The sequence below is a fragment of the Dipodomys ordii genome, unplaced genomic scaffold, assembly GCF_000151885.1.
Source record: "Dipodomys ordii isolate 6190 unplaced genomic scaffold, Dord_2.0 Scaffold405, whole genome shotgun sequence".
Lineage (NCBI taxonomy): Eukaryota > Metazoa > Chordata > Mammalia > Rodentia > Heteromyidae > Dipodomys > Dipodomys ordii.
The window spans coordinates 97,186-113,836 of NW_012267621.1; the positions used below are offsets into that span (position 1 = coordinate 97,186).

The 16,651-nt window shown below is 47.4% G+C and overlaps 1 protein-coding gene across 3 annotated transcripts in view; it reads left to right on the forward strand.

Moving 5' to 3' along the window:
• The window catches only part of Mtss1 (metastasis suppressor 1), a 32,744-nt gene that overhangs the window by 12,909 nt on the left and 3,184 nt on the right, over positions 1-16,651 (forward strand). Inside the window, exons 5-12 of one of the 3 annotated variants that reach the window (XM_013036755.1) lie at positions 4,323-4,480; positions 6,083-6,190; positions 7,310-7,407; positions 9,616-9,826; positions 12,734-12,853; positions 13,740-13,934; positions 15,143-15,316; positions 15,688-15,850. In XM_013036755.1, coding sequence (XP_012892209.1) covers positions 4,323-4,480; positions 6,083-6,190; positions 7,310-7,407; positions 9,616-9,826; positions 12,734-12,853; positions 13,740-13,934; positions 15,143-15,316; positions 15,688-15,850 — 1,227 coding nt within the window. The remainder of the gene's footprint in view (positions 1-4,322; positions 4,481-6,082; positions 6,191-7,309; positions 7,408-9,615; positions 9,827-12,733; positions 12,854-13,739; positions 13,935-15,142; positions 15,317-15,687; positions 15,851-16,651) is intronic. The other 2 variants (XM_013036756.1, XM_013036757.1) reach the window with 2 other exon arrangements.

Genomic DNA, 16,651 nt, shown 5'->3' on the forward strand with positions numbered 1-16,651 from the left:
GGGGGGGAGGCGGGTGGATGACAAGAATGGCCAGGACTGCTTGAGGATTGTGAATGTTCAGGCCTAACACTGCTTACAGGAGGGAAATGAATAGGCCTTTATGAGTCAGACTTCCTTGCCTTCAGGGTCTAAATCTGCAGATCCAACCAAACACAGATCATATATATATATATATATATATATATATATATATATATATCTGAGCCAGAGGCTGGTGGCTCATGCCTGTAATCCCAGCTATTCAGGAGGCTGAGCTCTGATTGTGGTTTGAATAGGAAAGTCTGTGAAACTTGTATTTCCAGTTACCCACAAGCAATGCAGAAGTGGAGCTGTGGCTCAAAGTGTTAGAGTGTTAACCTTGAGCAAAAAAGCTCAAATTTAAGTCCCATAGTTAGGAAACAAGAATTTTGTTCATCTATTCTGAGCATTGGTAAATCTTTTTTCTTGTCAGTATTCCCTAAGCAATATAGTATAAGAATGATTTATGTAGTATTAGTTATCATGTTAGTTATTATAAATAATTTAAAGTATATGAAAGGATGTGTGTTGGTTATAGTCAAGCTTGACATTTTATAGAAGGAACTTGTGGGTATTTATGGAGGCTCTAGAACCAATCCTCTGGAAATACTGAGAGGCAACACTTTTTAAAAATAAAAATATATATTTTAAAAATTACCCTTGCTGGGCACTGGTGGCTCGTGCCTGTAATCCTAACTACTCAGGAGGCTAAGATCTGAGGATCACCGTTCAAAGCCAGCCCAAGCAAGAAAGTCCATGAGACTCTTATCTCCAATTAAACCACCAGAAACCTGGAAGTGGTGCTGTGGCTCAAGTGGTAGAATTCTCATCTTGAGCTGAAGAGCTGAGGGACAGCGCCCAGGCCCAGAGTTCAAGACCCCGCCACACATCCTTTAATTGTTCAAGAGTTACCATTCAACAAATTGACTTCTAAGTACAGTGCATCTTGATGAATGTAACTCTTTGGAGAGACAATTCTTATTAAACTAGGACCAATATGGTTGGGGATTTGTGGTCCCCAAACATGGCAACATCTTTAAAACAATAATACATATAATTAGGACAGAAAATAATTTCTTCTGAAGTTGTTTTTTAATAAATATAATTATATGTTGTGTGAATGAGTTTAAGAAATAATCATTGTGTTTTTAGATTAGATTCTTCAGTGGGAATATTCTCACTAGAACCAGAATTAGAACACTCTTTACAGATTATATGTATTTTTGGATACTACGGTTTGAAGTTCTTTAATTATAACATAATGCATCTTTGAAATAACTGCTATAATCATAGACTAATATAGCTCTATACTTAGCAAATTAGATAGCACATTCACTTTGATTTCCTATGTAGATACATCTTTAATGTAGATATATTATTTATTCTTATTTATTTAGATAGGATCTCACTATGTAGCCCAGCCTGGTCTAGAACTCAAGAGCCTCCAACTTCAGAGGCTGAAGTGCTGAGATTATACATGTGTATCTGCTGCACCTGACACAAAACTCTTGGTTAATTACAAGTTGACAGGTGTCTGTAACTTGTAAAAGAGATACAAAACTTTCCCATTGCTTATGGTTATCCTCTTATAAAATGCATATTCAAGCATATTCAAACATTATGTGTTTAAATCTGTTTCTCCCTGCTTCCCTCTGTGCTCCTTTACTGAAGCAAATAACTTCTGAAGCCAGGGTATGGTGATACATGACTGCAATCCCAGAATTTAGGAAGGTGAGGCAAGAGGAACTTGTAGCCAGTTTAGACTACAGTGACTTAATGCCTGCTTGAACTAGGAGGCCTTGTCTCAAAAACAAAAGAAAGTACAAATCTATCTATCTATCTATCTATCTATCTATCTATCTATCTATCTATCTATCTATCTATCTATCTATCTATCTATCTATCTATATCTGTCTGTCTGTCTGTCTGTCTGTCTGTCCTGGTTTGATTGGTAGCCCTTCCTAATTTGCTGTTAGGACAGAACAGAAAAGGCTGAACCTGAGCCCTGGGGCCTCAGCCAGTGAGGCCACATCCAGTGTAATTGGCCACAGTTTTACAGATTGCAAATAAAGAGTGACTAGTTTACAGCATTCTGAACTTTGTAACCATTGGGATTGTTTTGGATATCTTCAGTTTAGGTGGGTTCTATTGCACAGCCATCATTTAAAAATAGATGAAGAAAAAATCCTCAATTTTCATATGCCTGGTGATGGCCTAGCCTTCCCTGTGTTAGGCTTGGGCTACACAGGTGGGTGACATTTCACAAGAGTGCTTGCCTCCTGGGAAATGCTGGGAGAGAATCCAAGAATGTGTTTTCAAGGTTTCTCCACTAAAAACATTAAAGCCAGTGGTTCTGGTGGCCCATTAATGTATAGGAATGATTTCCCCAAAGTCTTTTACAGAGAAGTTGAAGAAAAATGATGGAGGATCGTGTGGGTGTGTGTCGGGGGTGGGGGGAGTCTCTGGGTGCTGAGTGAACTGCCTCAACATAGGCAGAAACTTTGCCAGTAGATTTCTTACATAACTGTTTGGTAAAATTCTTTGGTGGCTGGGTATCAAGCCTGTAATCTTCCCTACTTAGTGTGTGTGTGGGGGGGGGGCAGATTGAAGGACTGAAGTTTCAGGTTGGCATGGACAAAGATATTTGTAAGACTCCATGTCAGCCATTATCTCGTGCATACCTGTCATTCCTGTGAGGAGTGGGAGTGTGAACAGTAGGATTGCAGTCTGAGCCAGTCTAGGCTTAAAACAAGACCCTATCTCACACAAGCTGGGCACTGTTGGCTCAGGCCTGTAATCCTACCTACGAAGGAGGGGTTGTGGTTCAAAGCCATTCTGGGCAGGAATGTGTGAGACTCTTATCTCTAATAAACAACTGGAGCTGTTGCTCAAGTGGTACACAGAGTGCTAGCCTTAAGCAAAATAAGTTCCAGGATAGTGCCCAGGCCCTCCCTGAGTTCAAGCCTCTGGTTGACATTTACACACACACACATACACACACACACGCACGCACGCACACGCGCGCGCACGACAGAAAGGGATGGAAGAGTGGCTAAAGTGATAGAGCACTTGCCTTGGAATCAGGAAGCCCAAAGTTAAATCTCTTATACTGACAGAAAAAAAATTCTATGGCATTAGATACTATATATTCTTTAGAATTACATCATATGTTTACCAGTCACCTGGAATAGGGAGACTTGTGTAACATACAACGTTGCACATACTATATTTACTGGCGAACACAGTGTATGTTAGACATTATTATACAGATGTTTCTCAAGCACAGCATTGTTATGGAAGCTATTCAGGGAAAGGTGAACACACTATCCTGAAGGAGTTTAGAAACTTTCTCTAGCTCCCTTCAGAGGGAGCCAAGCATAGAAGCTCAAGAGGGGACCCTGCCTCCAAGTTGTACCCCTACAGATGAGCTTTGCTGTAACTACTCCCTTAGACACAGTGCCTATTCACCCATGTTTATTTTCAAGTGCAACACACTTTTGCAAAGCAACAAATAAGCTTGGTCTTAAATCCACACAGTCTGTCTGAGTCACCACACTTTACTCTGCCGTGCACATGACTATGTTCTAATAAAACTTTATTTACACAGATAACTTGCTCCTCATGTCCCAGCATTGTTAGAAAGGTTAACATCCTGTATAACTAGGGACTGTAGACATGGCCAGGTGGCTAAACAATAAGCTTGATGTACTTTCCACCATTGTTTTGTCACCAGTGGAGACCTGACTATAAGTCTTTTGTCACAGGGCTTGTTCTCTAGAAGAGTACTTGAGATAGTTTAGTGAACTTCCAAGGATTTTCAGAGCCCACAGAGCCAAGGAGCAGATATCTCACGTTTGTTTTCAGGGATAGAACCTTCTCCAACCAAGGCTCCTTCATTGAGGTTGACCAGTAAAGCCAGCTTGTGTTCATTTTTGGAAACATCCACAGGATCCCACCTTGTTCCTCCATCCTTGGCCTCTTCAGGATGTTGTAAAGGAAATAGCAGCGCTGGCTGTGCGTCCCAAGGCTGGGTTGGCAGAAGGCTGTGTGGACATAAGAGGCGATGAGTCAGAGAGCGGCCCCAGGAGAGTCCTCTTGTCATGAATAAACTACAAAAATGTGCCGTTTAAGTGTTGGAAACTGGATCCGTATTCTGATCCTAGGGAAATGGGCACTTTGAATCTTTTGGGATAATTTTTTAAATCCTGGAAAATGATCCAACAAGGCCCCCAGGGAGGACGAGTGTTTATTCCAGAAACAGATATTTCAGCACGCCCCCCCTTGTGGCTTTGTTTCATCTGCAGGGAGAGGGGACATCCAGCCTCAGTTGGACAGTGCTCTCCAAGACGTCAATGATAAATATCTCCTGTTGGAAGAGACAGAAAAGCAGGCTGTCCGCAAGGCACTGATTGAAGAGCGAGGTCGGTTCTGCACCTTCATCTCCATGCTGCGGCCAGTGATAGTAAGTGGATGCAGAGCTCCAGAAGCGTGAACTTCTGTGCAGAGGGGGCGGGACTTCCACCCTCCATGTGTGTAGCTATCACTGAGGCATTGAGAGTCTGTGGTGTCAGAATGGTGCTGGAGGAGTTGCATCTGTAGAACAGCGCTTGCCTGCAAGGTGCTGATGTCAGGCAGAAGCGTGCATTCCTGTTCACTGGTCTCAGCCCCAGATACAGCAATTGACTTGTGTAAACAACTGAGTCAAGAAGGCCTAGCAGAGTGCTTAAAAATCACCTCCAGGTGATTTTTTTTTTGAGACTTCCAGGCTAAGTAAAACAATTAGAAGAGCCTCACTGAATCAATTCATACTTTTTTTTTCAAGTTTTAAAAAGTATCTTTAGTCGTATCGAATTTAGTTTTTAAGTAAGTTGTACACATGCTGCAATGGAAAACTTGTGTAGCTGGCATTTTGGGGGCAATGATCAAGTTGCTGGCCTGCATTTCCCAGCCCTGGCAAAAATCTCTAAATGTGAGTTGTCCTTCCCACCCCATCCCCCCACCCCCAAATGTAAAAGTTTTCTCTGGACCATTCTTGCCTAGCCACAGTCCCAGCTGGGCACTTTGGGAAGGTGACCAAGAAGAAGGTGACCAAAATGTTTCCATTCTTCTGTTAAGATTGTGGGGTGTGGGGAACTAAAACAAAAACAAAATGGGGCAGAGGACAGTTAACGTCTATTGGACACACATGTACTGTCACAAACATTTTGACCCAAATAGCCCCAGATCATATTAGGCATTGACTCTTAGGCCTGTGGAAGGGACTGTGCTATGTGGTGCTACGAGACAGCCCGTGTTGAGGGCCTGATCCCAGCTCATCTGGAAGTCTGGCACTTCAGTGAGGACCCCAGGCTCCTTCCCTGTCACGTCACTCTGTGATGATGACTGAATTTTTTTTTGTTATTTTCCCCCCACTAGTACTAAGGCTTGAATTCAGGGCCTGTGTGCTCTCTTTTAGCTTTTTCATTCAGAGCTGGTACTCTAGCCCAGGCACCTGTGGCTCATGCCTGTAATCCAGTTACTCAGGAGGCTGAGTTGTGAGGATCACAGTTTGAAGCCAGCCCAGGCAGTCCATCAGACTCTTATCTCCAACCAAATGACAGAAAAAAACAGAAGTGGCTCTGTGTCTCAAGGGTAGAGTACTAGTCTTAAGCAAAAAGAGCTCAGGCCCAGTGTTCAGTCCTAGGCCCAGAGTTCAAGGCCCAGGACCAACAAAAAAAAAAAGCTGGCATTTGACAACTTGAACCACAACTCCATTTCTAGCTTTTTGATGATTAATTGGAGTTCACAAGTGTTGCAGGTTTTTCTTTCTAGGCTAGCTTTGGACCATGATCCTCATCCTCACATCTCAGCCTCCTGAGTAGCTAGGATTAAAGGTGTGAGCCACAGTGCCCAGCTTCTTTTTCCTTTGTATTTCAGTGGACCTTCAGCAGATTTCCTCCCCCCCCCACACTTCCAAAGGTGAACATGTTGTGCAGTTACCAGTGACCCTAATTAAAGTGGTTAGAATATGACAAGGAAGTGAGAATCACTCATAACAATAATGTCATCAATTACTTTCCTTAAGGAAGAAGAAATCTCAATGCTAGGGGAAATCACCCACCTGCAGACCATATCAGAAGATCTAAAGAGCCTGACCATGGACCCTCACAAACTGCCCTCTTCCAGTGAACAGGTAAGAGCTGTGGAGCGAGCACTCGGGACCAAACCAAAGAGATGAAATTTCAAGGCTCTGAGTATTCTCTGTGGCACCTGTCACATCTTAACTCCTATCTATTTCAAGGTGACCTTGACATTATAATGTATGGTAATCATAACCAGTCATTATACAACACCTGGGTTGTGTGTCAGGCCCCGTTCTGAGCGCTCCACATAGACTTCCATTACGTCAGTTCATCTTTGTTAATATTTCTTTCTTTATTTATTTAGTGTGACATTAGTTCTGTATCTGGTTGGAAGAGACATGTTTGAGAAAATCACAGGCTGGCTTCAGCCTTTTGTATACAATGCCTTTTTCTTTTTAGACTGCTCAGAAGATAAGTTTTGAAGTGGTGTGTTCTATGAAATTGCTTCTTGAAGAGCAGAGTGTGCATTCACTCAATAAGTAGACTCTGGTGGAGCTCCTCTTCTGTGAAGGAGAGGTGGACCTTACAGTTTACACTCAAGTGGCTCTTTGTCCAGCACAGGGTACAGGCACAAAAACAATTTGTGGAAAAAACTGACTTGATCCAGTCAGGTTGTCAGGTTTCTAATCCTGGCCAAATAGGGCAGAAGTAACCATTGAACATCAAGTGTTTTTGAGTGCAAGTTTAAGGAGTCCATAAACCATTATTGCCTTTATGATATTACAAGGTGAAAATCCTGCAAAAATCCTGCAAAATCCTACAAATAGGTCCTGTGAGTAGTTACTTAGACATTATAATTCATTCTCCTATAGAAGTGGAGGTGTGGCTCAAGTGGTAGAGCTCCAGCCCTGAACAGGAAATCCAAACAAGAAGATGAGGTCCTAAGTTTCAACCCCATTACCAGCACACAGAAAATATATTCATATTCTCCATCCCTCCCCCTGTCTCTCCCTCCCCTCTGTCTCCCCACTGATGTTTTATGGTTTTTCTTTTCCCTCTATTACTTTTGCTGGTCCCACGGAAAGGATTTCAAGGATGGATTGGGTAGTATGGGTTTCTCAATTTAAAAGAAAGTAGCATTTTCTTCTGATTTTTTTACCCCATGAGGGCAGCTTTGGATGTCCAGGTAGCTGTGGAGATTGCTTACCCAGCTGGCTCTGTCTCCTCAGGTGATTCTGGACTTGAAAGGCTCTGATTACAGTTGGTCCTATCAGACGCCACCTTCTTCCCCCAGTACTACAATGTCCAGAAAATCAAGCGTCTGCAGGTAAGCCAGCGTGTGCTCTTGCTATCAGGGCCAGGTTATTTTTCTTTGTCCTAAATGTGAGCAGTGAAATCTGTCTTTCTCTCTGAGAAGGACTTGTTGCAAACAAGAAGTGACCAGGAGACCCACTGAAAGAATACCTGTTGTTTGGGTCTCATTCTTCAGTATCCAGACCAGGTGGCCATCACTTGCAGTATATGTTACAGGAATTTTCCAGTCTTGTAACACTACATTTGATGTTCCTATTTAGCAGTTTAAAAATGATAAGAATTAAAGAAGGTAGACCAAAGTTGATTTTTTTCCTTTATATGAGCATGTGTGTGTGTGTTTTGCAAGGAATCAAGCCAAGGCCTATACATCTTTGACAAGTACTCTACAACTGACTTATATTCCTAACTCAAGGTTGACTCTTAAGTAAGTCCATTTTACTCTTGTCTGAGCAAATGCAAAGATATAACAGTGCTTGTATGCCCTCCTTTCTCCTAGTACTGTTATCTCAAAGTTTCGTAAACTAAATGGAGGGCTTTTGAAAGTCCATCACCACTTTCTGCTAACTAGTCCTGTTACCTGTGGGTACAGCAGCCTTGTAGAATAGGCCTGCCACCTGCAAGACCCTCATTAGCTAGTGGTTTTATTAGGTGGCTGTTCTTGACTTGCTGACCAGGAAAGTATATTCTCTTCTTGAATGATGGAAACAAATCCATATTTCACTTATCTTTTCTGGTGTAGGACATCTGTTTTTCATATCTTACTTGACTTTTCAAAGCCAAATGAAAGTCCACTTGCTGTGAATCAGCACTGGGAGGAAGGAGCTGGTTGTTTTGCTCAGTCCGTGTGTGGATCGGTCTCTGATATCCCAGTGTGTTTCATTTCACCCACAAGCATGCTCCGTAAACTCATGGCAGCACTGTACCTGTGCTTGCCCCAACAATGCCTTGGAATCGTCTCATCTCTCATGGGCTCTGTGCGTTTCTGAAGAGAGACAGAGGCAGCGCTTCATTCTGAGATTGTTTTCTTAATAGCCAAGGAAAGTGTGTCTCCTGAGTGTGAAACACGTCCCATGGTATTTTTCCTTCCTCTTAGTGGGAATAGAAATCAGGGTGCACACTGACATGAGCTGGCTTGTTTAGCAGGCCCCTGAAGTCATAGTATTTACCCCCACAGCAGTGGTTCCCTCCATATTCTCCTGTGTGTGTGTGAACAACCTTCCCTGTGGTCTGGACCATGCTCCACGACCTCATTAGCTGCAAAATAGGGTCTCTTGCAGGACTGAGAGCTGAAAACTACACACTTCCAAATCCAGCTTCCACAGACCTGGTTTGTTTAAATCACTTGAGTCATTACGCAGAACGCATAGCATGCTTCTGACAACGGCTGGTGGGATGCAGGCAGAATGCTCACGCGCAGGGAGTGTGTGTGTCACCTTTACCATTTGATCTCAGAGGCAAAGGCTTAGCATTGATTACCTTTTCTTACTGAAGGCTGCCTGACCCTTACTAGCTGTGACGTTAGGCTGGAACCATTTGTATTTTAACAGAGCGATATCTGGGATCAGGGTAAAGCCATAATGAAGCATCGTGGTGGTCAAGGCACAAGGCATTTGGAAGCAATGAACCAAGTTGAAGGGCTGATGTTCTTTACCGAGGTCTTCCCCAGGCTAGGCTAGAACAAACAGCCTTATCTCAGGGAGTCCATAAGTACTAATTGGCTGTGTTCAGTTGGTCTTCTGCATCCACATGGTCCCTCTGGGGACATTGGCTGAAGTCTTAGTAGGTGCTGCTCCAGGGTGAGGCTTTCTGCAGGCGGATGAGATGCGGTTAGCCCCGCCTCTGCTGCCACAGATGCCAGGCTCCCAGCTTCCTGGTGGGCCACGTGGCAAGGGTGGGGACCAGTGACTTTTTTGAATCATCAGCTTCCGTCCTGAAGACGGTTAATTTGAACATCCCAAGACCTGGTCTCCCACTGCTTACCTGAAAATGTTTCACTGACCATCGTAAGGATTTGGTGTTTTGCAAACATAGTCTAGTCTGGTGTTTGTGCTGCTTCTCCAGGGCAAAGAGCTGATGACGCGATGTGATGTGCTTCCCTCACTCTGCTCCTTGCTGACCATCCCCTCTTCCTTTCCACTACTCCCTCCCCTCCCTTCCCCTCCTTCCCTCCACTCCTCCCCTCCATTTCTGCCACCCTGCACTTCCTCCCCCCCCCCCACAGCAGCCTGAACAGTGTCAACAGCAGCGACTCCCGATCCAGCGGCTCCCACTCGCATTCGCCCAGCTCACACTACCGCTACCGCAGCTCCAACCTGGCCCAGCAGGCGCCCGTGCGGCTGTCTAGCGTCTCCTCGCATGACTCAGGATTCATCTCCCAGGACGCCTTCCAGTCCAAGTCGCCCTCCCCTATGCCACCCGAGGCCACCAACCAGGTACGGGTGCCCTGACGTCCCTCAGTGCAGGGCCCGGGCGTGTCACCCCCCTGCGCTCTCACTCCGAACACCTCTGGCTTAACCTTCATCTTCGGAGGTGTTCCTCAGGGGGAGGGATAGCTGGGCATTGATCCAAACCACGGTGGGACTGTTTGCGTTTTGGGGAGTTTTCCCACAGAAGTCGACCGTCCGGAGGAGGGCCGGCGGCCATCCGTCCGGCGGGATGTGGTGATAAGGCGCCCCTGCTGCCCTGCACTCAGGTTCTCCTTGAATGGCTGAGATCCCTTCCCTGAAGACCAACTCAGCACCCTTTCCCAGCGCCCGCAGGTCCCCGTCAGGGAGTGCTGAATGAGCCCCTGCAGATACCGCTGTTGGCACTTGGATCCTGGAGAGAAGGGGAGATAGGCCCTCTCCATTCACAGTTGGTTTAGGTCTTTCCAGCCCAGCGCAGTGCTGCAGTTACTCCAGGAGGGAAAAGCTAGGCAGGGCATCGGATGACCTTCATGAGTATCAGCATGTGTCCTGCCAGCTGATCTTTTCCTTAATACCAGTGCACCTATCATCCCTTCTTAACACATAGTAAAAAGAGCACCATAGTGCTGGAACGTGTGGTGCCATCAACTAGCGTGCTCCATGGTGCCCCCTGGTGGGGAACCAGAGCATCCTGTTGTCCCCTAATGTTATGAGCCCAGAGGTTCGCAGCTTAAGAGCTCTTCAGCACTGCTCAGCCATCTGGGGGACTGTGGCCCCTCCCACTCTTCCTTAGAGACTCAATTTCCCACAGAAGTGCCCTGAGCCAGATGCTGTCGCTCTAGTTCTGATGTGCTTGCCCCTGTGGAGGTGCTTTGGCCAGGCTCTGTCTCCTGTTAATGTGCTTTACTAAACGATCTTCTGGCTCGCAAGCAGAGTGCAGATAGGGTCTGAAGGAGAGCCGGACTGTCATTTGTTCAAAGGCTGCTCGAGTGTGCAGTGTAAATTGTATGTGTGTGCTTTTAATGGACTGCAGATTAACCTAGTGGAGAGTACTGACACCCCTTTCTGACAAAGAAAAGCGCGCTGACCTTCCTATCCACGTCATACGTGCATCTACATATCCTGCGTACGTGCCCTGAATGAGACTTCCTCCTCCATTAATGTGGCGGAAGCAGAAGGTGGCAACTTAGGGTTTTTCAACCTCTGTGGGCTTGCGTCTGCTTGTCTATCATCTCTAGGGCAGTTTTGGTTTTATTTGTGTTGGTGCTTGAGATGGAACATTAGGAATTCTCACATTCTAGACAAATGCTCTACCACCGAATGATATCCCTAGGCCTAGGATAGTTTTAATAAGCTCAGGGATGCTGCAGAATTTAATAACAAGTTATAGATAATAGATATAGATAGATGGATACTGCAGGGTTGTGTGTTGTGAAGCGTGCCTATAATCCCAGGTACTCAGTAAGTGTAATTAGGAGAACTATAGAATGAGGCTGGCCTGGGCAAAAGCGCAGCAAACTCAAAGCAAAAGGACTTGGGGTGTGACTCAAGCGGTAGAGCCCTAGCCTAGGAAGCATGAGTCCCTAAATTCAATCCCCAGTATTACCCTTTACCCCACCAAAAAAAGACATAGCTACCTGTAGCCATACGGTACAGGGGAAATGGAAGCAATTGTACAGATCAGTATTCGCCAAAGGTGTCACCTCCTGAATGCAGAAAAATTACATACTTCGATACTCTTGATCACTGTAGGAGTGTGTAGACCACAGGTCCTTAACCAGTAAGTGGCAGAAATTGAACTTACATCCAAATCCTCCAACTACAGATCCCAGGCTGCTCAGCAAACACCAAGCTTAGGGGCCAGTGAGGATGGCCATCTGCTTGTCCCCTGTCTTTGCAGTGTTGAGTGCTTTGTTCCATGTCTGCAGGATGGGGAGCTAAACGGTGGTTGGTTTCTGCTGTGGTTTATAAAAGGAATAAGAACAGAGACCTGGCCTCCTTGCCAGTTGACCTGGGAACACTTACAGGGATATCTCAGCACAGAAGGGCCCAGCTTATTAAACCAGACGGGGTTGAAGCCAGAGGTTTCAATGACAAGCAGAAAACAAGTGGCTGGGTGCTCAGAGTGGCAGTCAGGAGACCCAGATGGCCAGAAAATAGCCATTGGTGCTTATCCCCTGTGGAACATACCAGGTCCAGGACTAGAAAGGCAAGATATCATGATTCCTAATTGGCCGAATGCCAGGAAGCCAATCCCATAAGCCCTACCCACCCACCGTCAGGAGACTGAGGGGACCAGGGTGTGGTACTGAGCAGCTAGCTGGGCAAGTTTCTCTACTTGGGCCTCTCCAGAGGCTTCACCCTGCCCTCTACTGGCCATCAGAAGCACTGCACTAATCACAAGGATGCCGGCTCCAATTCCCACAACACTCCAGCAGTAGCCCCTCATATGTGTTTTTCAAGTCTGGAGAGGCTAAGAGGCTGCACATGAAACTCTAGCCAGTCTAGATAGATGGGCAGCAGATGCCCGATCTGAGCTTCATGCAATTCCTAAAATACTTGCACATGTAAGAGACTGGACAGGCCAGCCAGGCTTGCAGCATATGAACAGGAAGCAGGGCCTTGAGAAGATGCTTCTGTGCCAAGCACACACAATATCCTGGGCACCTACAGTCCACCGGTCTAGGGCTTGTGGAGTATGATCATGCTTTTCAAGGGCTTGGAAGCTCTGTGTGCATACAACTTTGGGACAAAATAACCCTAACCCTCTGCTTCTCTCATCCTTCCCTTCTTCTGTGTATATGTCTGTCTCCCCTCCCTCCCCCACCCTGCATGCCCTTCCCTCTCCCATCCTTTTTTTTTAATTTATGATGATTTTTGGTGGTGTGTGGTTTGGTTTGTTGGTCCCCTCGTGTGCTCCCTCCCCTGCTGCAGAACTCATCCAGCTCGGCCTCCTCCGAAGCCTCGGAAACCTGCCAGTCAGTGAGCGAGTGCAGCTCCCCCACCTCTGTCAGCTCAGGCTCCACCATGGGCGCCTGGGTGTCCACAGAGAAGGTGACGGATCAGCAGGGCTCGCAGCCTCCTGGGCCACTGCTGCTCTCCCCTCCCCTCTCCTGCTGCCCACACCGTGGGCTCTCATAGCCATAGGAGTGTGGAAACTCAGAACCGCCTAGATGAAGGACAGAGGGTGGAAATGGGCCACATGAGGGCTTTTTCTTGAATGAGCTTCTGGCTGGTAAACAGTGGCCTGGGTATTTAAACCGAGGGAGAGGAAGGGGTACGGGGAACGTGGAGGTGTGAAGGCTTCGTCCAGAACAGATCCATTCTCCCTTTCCCTTCCCAAGTGTCCCACAAGACTGTTGGATGTGACATTTCACTTGTGTTAGAAGCTGTGTGCTTTATCTGCCTTTTAGTTTGCGACCACCACCCCCTGCCCTTGATTGGAATCTGCTTCTAAACGGTGTAATGATTTGGGGTGAGCCCGTTGATTTGAAGAAGCTTCATTTGATGAAACTGGGGTAAACCGGTTCATTCTGAGAAGCTTCTGAGTTTTTTAATTTGCACAACGAGACAAGCAGATTCCTATCACCGCAAAATTATGCTTTGGGAAATAATGCAAGAAAAAAAAAAAGCCACCAAGAAACACTGCAAAAATTGAGGCTGCCGGTCTGTGTCTAAACTCTCCTAAAGCACAGGTCAGATAGCGACAGACTCTCTACTTGGTGCGAAGTCTGTGTGCATTCTTTGTACTCCAGCTTTTTTCTCGTGCATCATGGACCATCTCCGATCAGAGCCCCAGCGTTTGTTTCCTTTGTGACTATTCAGGGGTTCCCCCACCCCCTCGCCCCAAATGTCAGTGCCATCTTATGTCTCCACACTCATCCTGTTGTATTAATTTTTTTTTCCTTTTCTTCCCCCTTTTTGTTTGTTTCGTTTCCAGTTGTCTAATGGGTTTTCTCACTTTAGTTTATCAAGTGAGTCCCATATAGGGCCCGTGGGTGCAGGCGCTTTCCCCCATTGCCTGCCTGCCTCCCGTCTGCTCCCTCGGGTCACCTCTCTCCACCTTCCAGACTGCGCTCATTATTACACCATTGGGCCCGGCATGTTCCCGTCATCTCAGATCCCTAGCTGGAAGGTTTGTGTCTCTCCTCCCTCCCTCCCCCTTCTCTGCCCCTCATTGGCTCTGTGCTCACCTTTCTTCTGTTCCGCCGTGTTCCCTTGGACTCTTCCCTCCACCTCCTTTCACACTCTGCCTTCTCCATAACTCCTCTCCCTCAGTAAATTCCCACTGAAGAAGCCAAAAAGTAGCTTGTAGCTCCGACATGGCGGTTTCCACATGGAGTGGAGACTGGCAAGTTTTTCTTTCGTTTGAGCTCCAGATCCCCCCTGCCTTGCAGGGAGGGAGTCTGAGCTCCCAGGGAAGCCCCCCCCCCCCCGCACTTCTTCCTGGAAGGATTGGATGAAGCCTGCTGGGTTTCTTGGTCTGGGCCTCCTGGCTGGTTAGTTTTATCTAGAGTGTTCTACTCAGCCATGCAGCTCAGACTTGTCCTCCAGTGAGTCTTCTGCTGGGGGGGGGGGGTCACAGAATCACAGCCCAGTATGTAAATGGACTGTCATGTTTTCTCCTGAAAGTATAGGAAGACTTTCTTTTTTTGTTTTGGTAACTTTATGTTGACACATGCTGGCTTTCCTATCAAAACAAGGTTTTCAAATGCTCTCCTAGTGAGTTCTGTTGATGCCCTGGGCTCTTCTGCTTCATTTGAGAGGTCCCTAATTTGCCAAGTGGGCCACTAGGTTTCCAGCATTGAGAGCCTTCAGAGCCGGGTTTGACTTGCTCAGATACCTTCAGAGTCTGGGCAGGACCCCGGGAGCTCTCCCTTGCTGCCCCAGGCCTCTAGCCTGCCTCTCGATGCTCACTTTCTCCAAGGTGGAGTCAGCTGTAGGGAGCGGCTGGCGTGGCTCAGCTGGCCCTGGCGGCCCTCCTCCCATCCCACTCATTCCCGTTGCTGGTGAGATGGTTCGGGTTTCCACACAGAAGGCCAGCCCTGGCCCCTAGGGACAGCTCTCCCTTGGTGGCTGCCTTAGCCACCTGTTACGTAGCTGTTGACTAAGCCACTCTTGTTACCAGCCTGATTGTTGAGGGTTTTTCATCTTTGGGGAGCTGAGAAAAAGAGAGGCACCTAGGGCCCCCCAGAGGGCATTCCATTCCTGCCTTTTGGAGCTGGGTGGCGGGCGTGGGTGGGTAAAGAGGGCATCCCCAAGAACCAGCTGCCTTCTGTGGGCAGCTGTTTGAGGGGAGCTCGGGGACAGGGCTTGGGCTCCTGACTGCACTGTTCTGCTTAGGACTGGGCTAAGCCAGGACCCTATGACCAGCCAATGGTGAATACCCTCCAGCGGCGCAAAGAGAAGCGGGAGCCGGACCCCAGCGGGGGAGGACCCTCTACTGCAGGAGGCCCCGCGGCAGCTGTGGAGGAGGCGCAGAGACCGCGTAGCATGACCGTGTCGGCGGCCACTAGGGTGACACTCTTGTTCTTTTTTACTCGTTGGATCCACCTAGCCTGCCGGGGGGGAGGGGGGCTGCTGGCCAGATACTGGGGGCCAGATACTGGGGGCCCAGCTTACAGCTTAGGGGAGCTGGACTGGACCCCTTACTCAGAAGTCCTCCAGGGAAAAGCTTTGTATGGGAATCAGACAGGCAGAACTTTCTAGAACCCGGATAGGATATAAGCAAGTCAGTAGTGCTCCAGGCCTACAGAGGTATCATTTTTGCAGGAACAGAACAAGAGTGATAGCAGGACCCCAACCCAGAGCCGTGTGTGGACAGCTGAGGCCGTGGTGTGAGGTTTCCGGCTCTCACGTCCTGTCCCTCTCTCTCCTCCACCCTGCAGCCTGGTGAAGAGATGGAAGCGTGTGAGGAGCTGGCGCTTGCCCTGTCGCGGGGCCTGCAGCTGGACACTCAGAGGAGCAGCCGGGACTCGCTGCAGTGCTCCAGCGGCTACAGCACTCAGACGACCACCCCATGCTGCTCCGAGGACACCATTCCCTCCCAAGGTGCGGATGCCCAGCCTGGCAGTTGGGATCACAGGCACTCCTTACCCCTATTGGCAGCCGCAAGCCAGCAGCCATTATAAACACACACAGCCCTGCCCCTGGCCGGCAGACTGGCTTCAGGACTGTTGGGTCATCTGGGAAGGCTTTGGAGAGGTGATTGGGGTGGTCAGGAAACTGCCTCAGGAGAAGGGGGCCTGGATTTTAGCCCCTTTTCTCATTTTCACCGGGGTTGCATGGTGGTTCTGAAATGAGCTGAGGGATATCTGCCATTTATAACACCTTCATTTTTGTTTTGACATTTTGTGAAAAGCACTTTAGACTTTGCTTTTTAATTTTCAGTCTACATTCTGCCAGTAGCTCCACTGGTGTTTTGCTTTTTTTTTTTTTAGTTTGAATTGGAGGTCCTATGCTTGCTACGTGGACACTCTACCACTTGAGCTATACCCCAAACCCTTTTTTTGGGTTTGCTTATTTTCAAGATAGGGTTTCATTTTATGCCCAGGCCAGTCTGGATTGTGATTCTATTTATTGATGAAGATCCACAAACTTTTATGATTGTGCTGGCCTTGAACTTGAACCTCTCAATCCCCCCCCCCCCCGCCCCAACACACACACCCGCTAGGAGTACAGTCCAGAGCCACTACACCCAGCCAGCTCCATTCTTTTTCTAGCCTCAGTCTACCCAGTTATCAGGGAGATGTTAAGGCAGTGCTAGCCTACTTGAGGTTTGTTTCTCATGTCCCATTAAGCCCTGAGGATGTGGACAGATACCTCTCCTCTTTCATCCCCCTCATTCCTCCT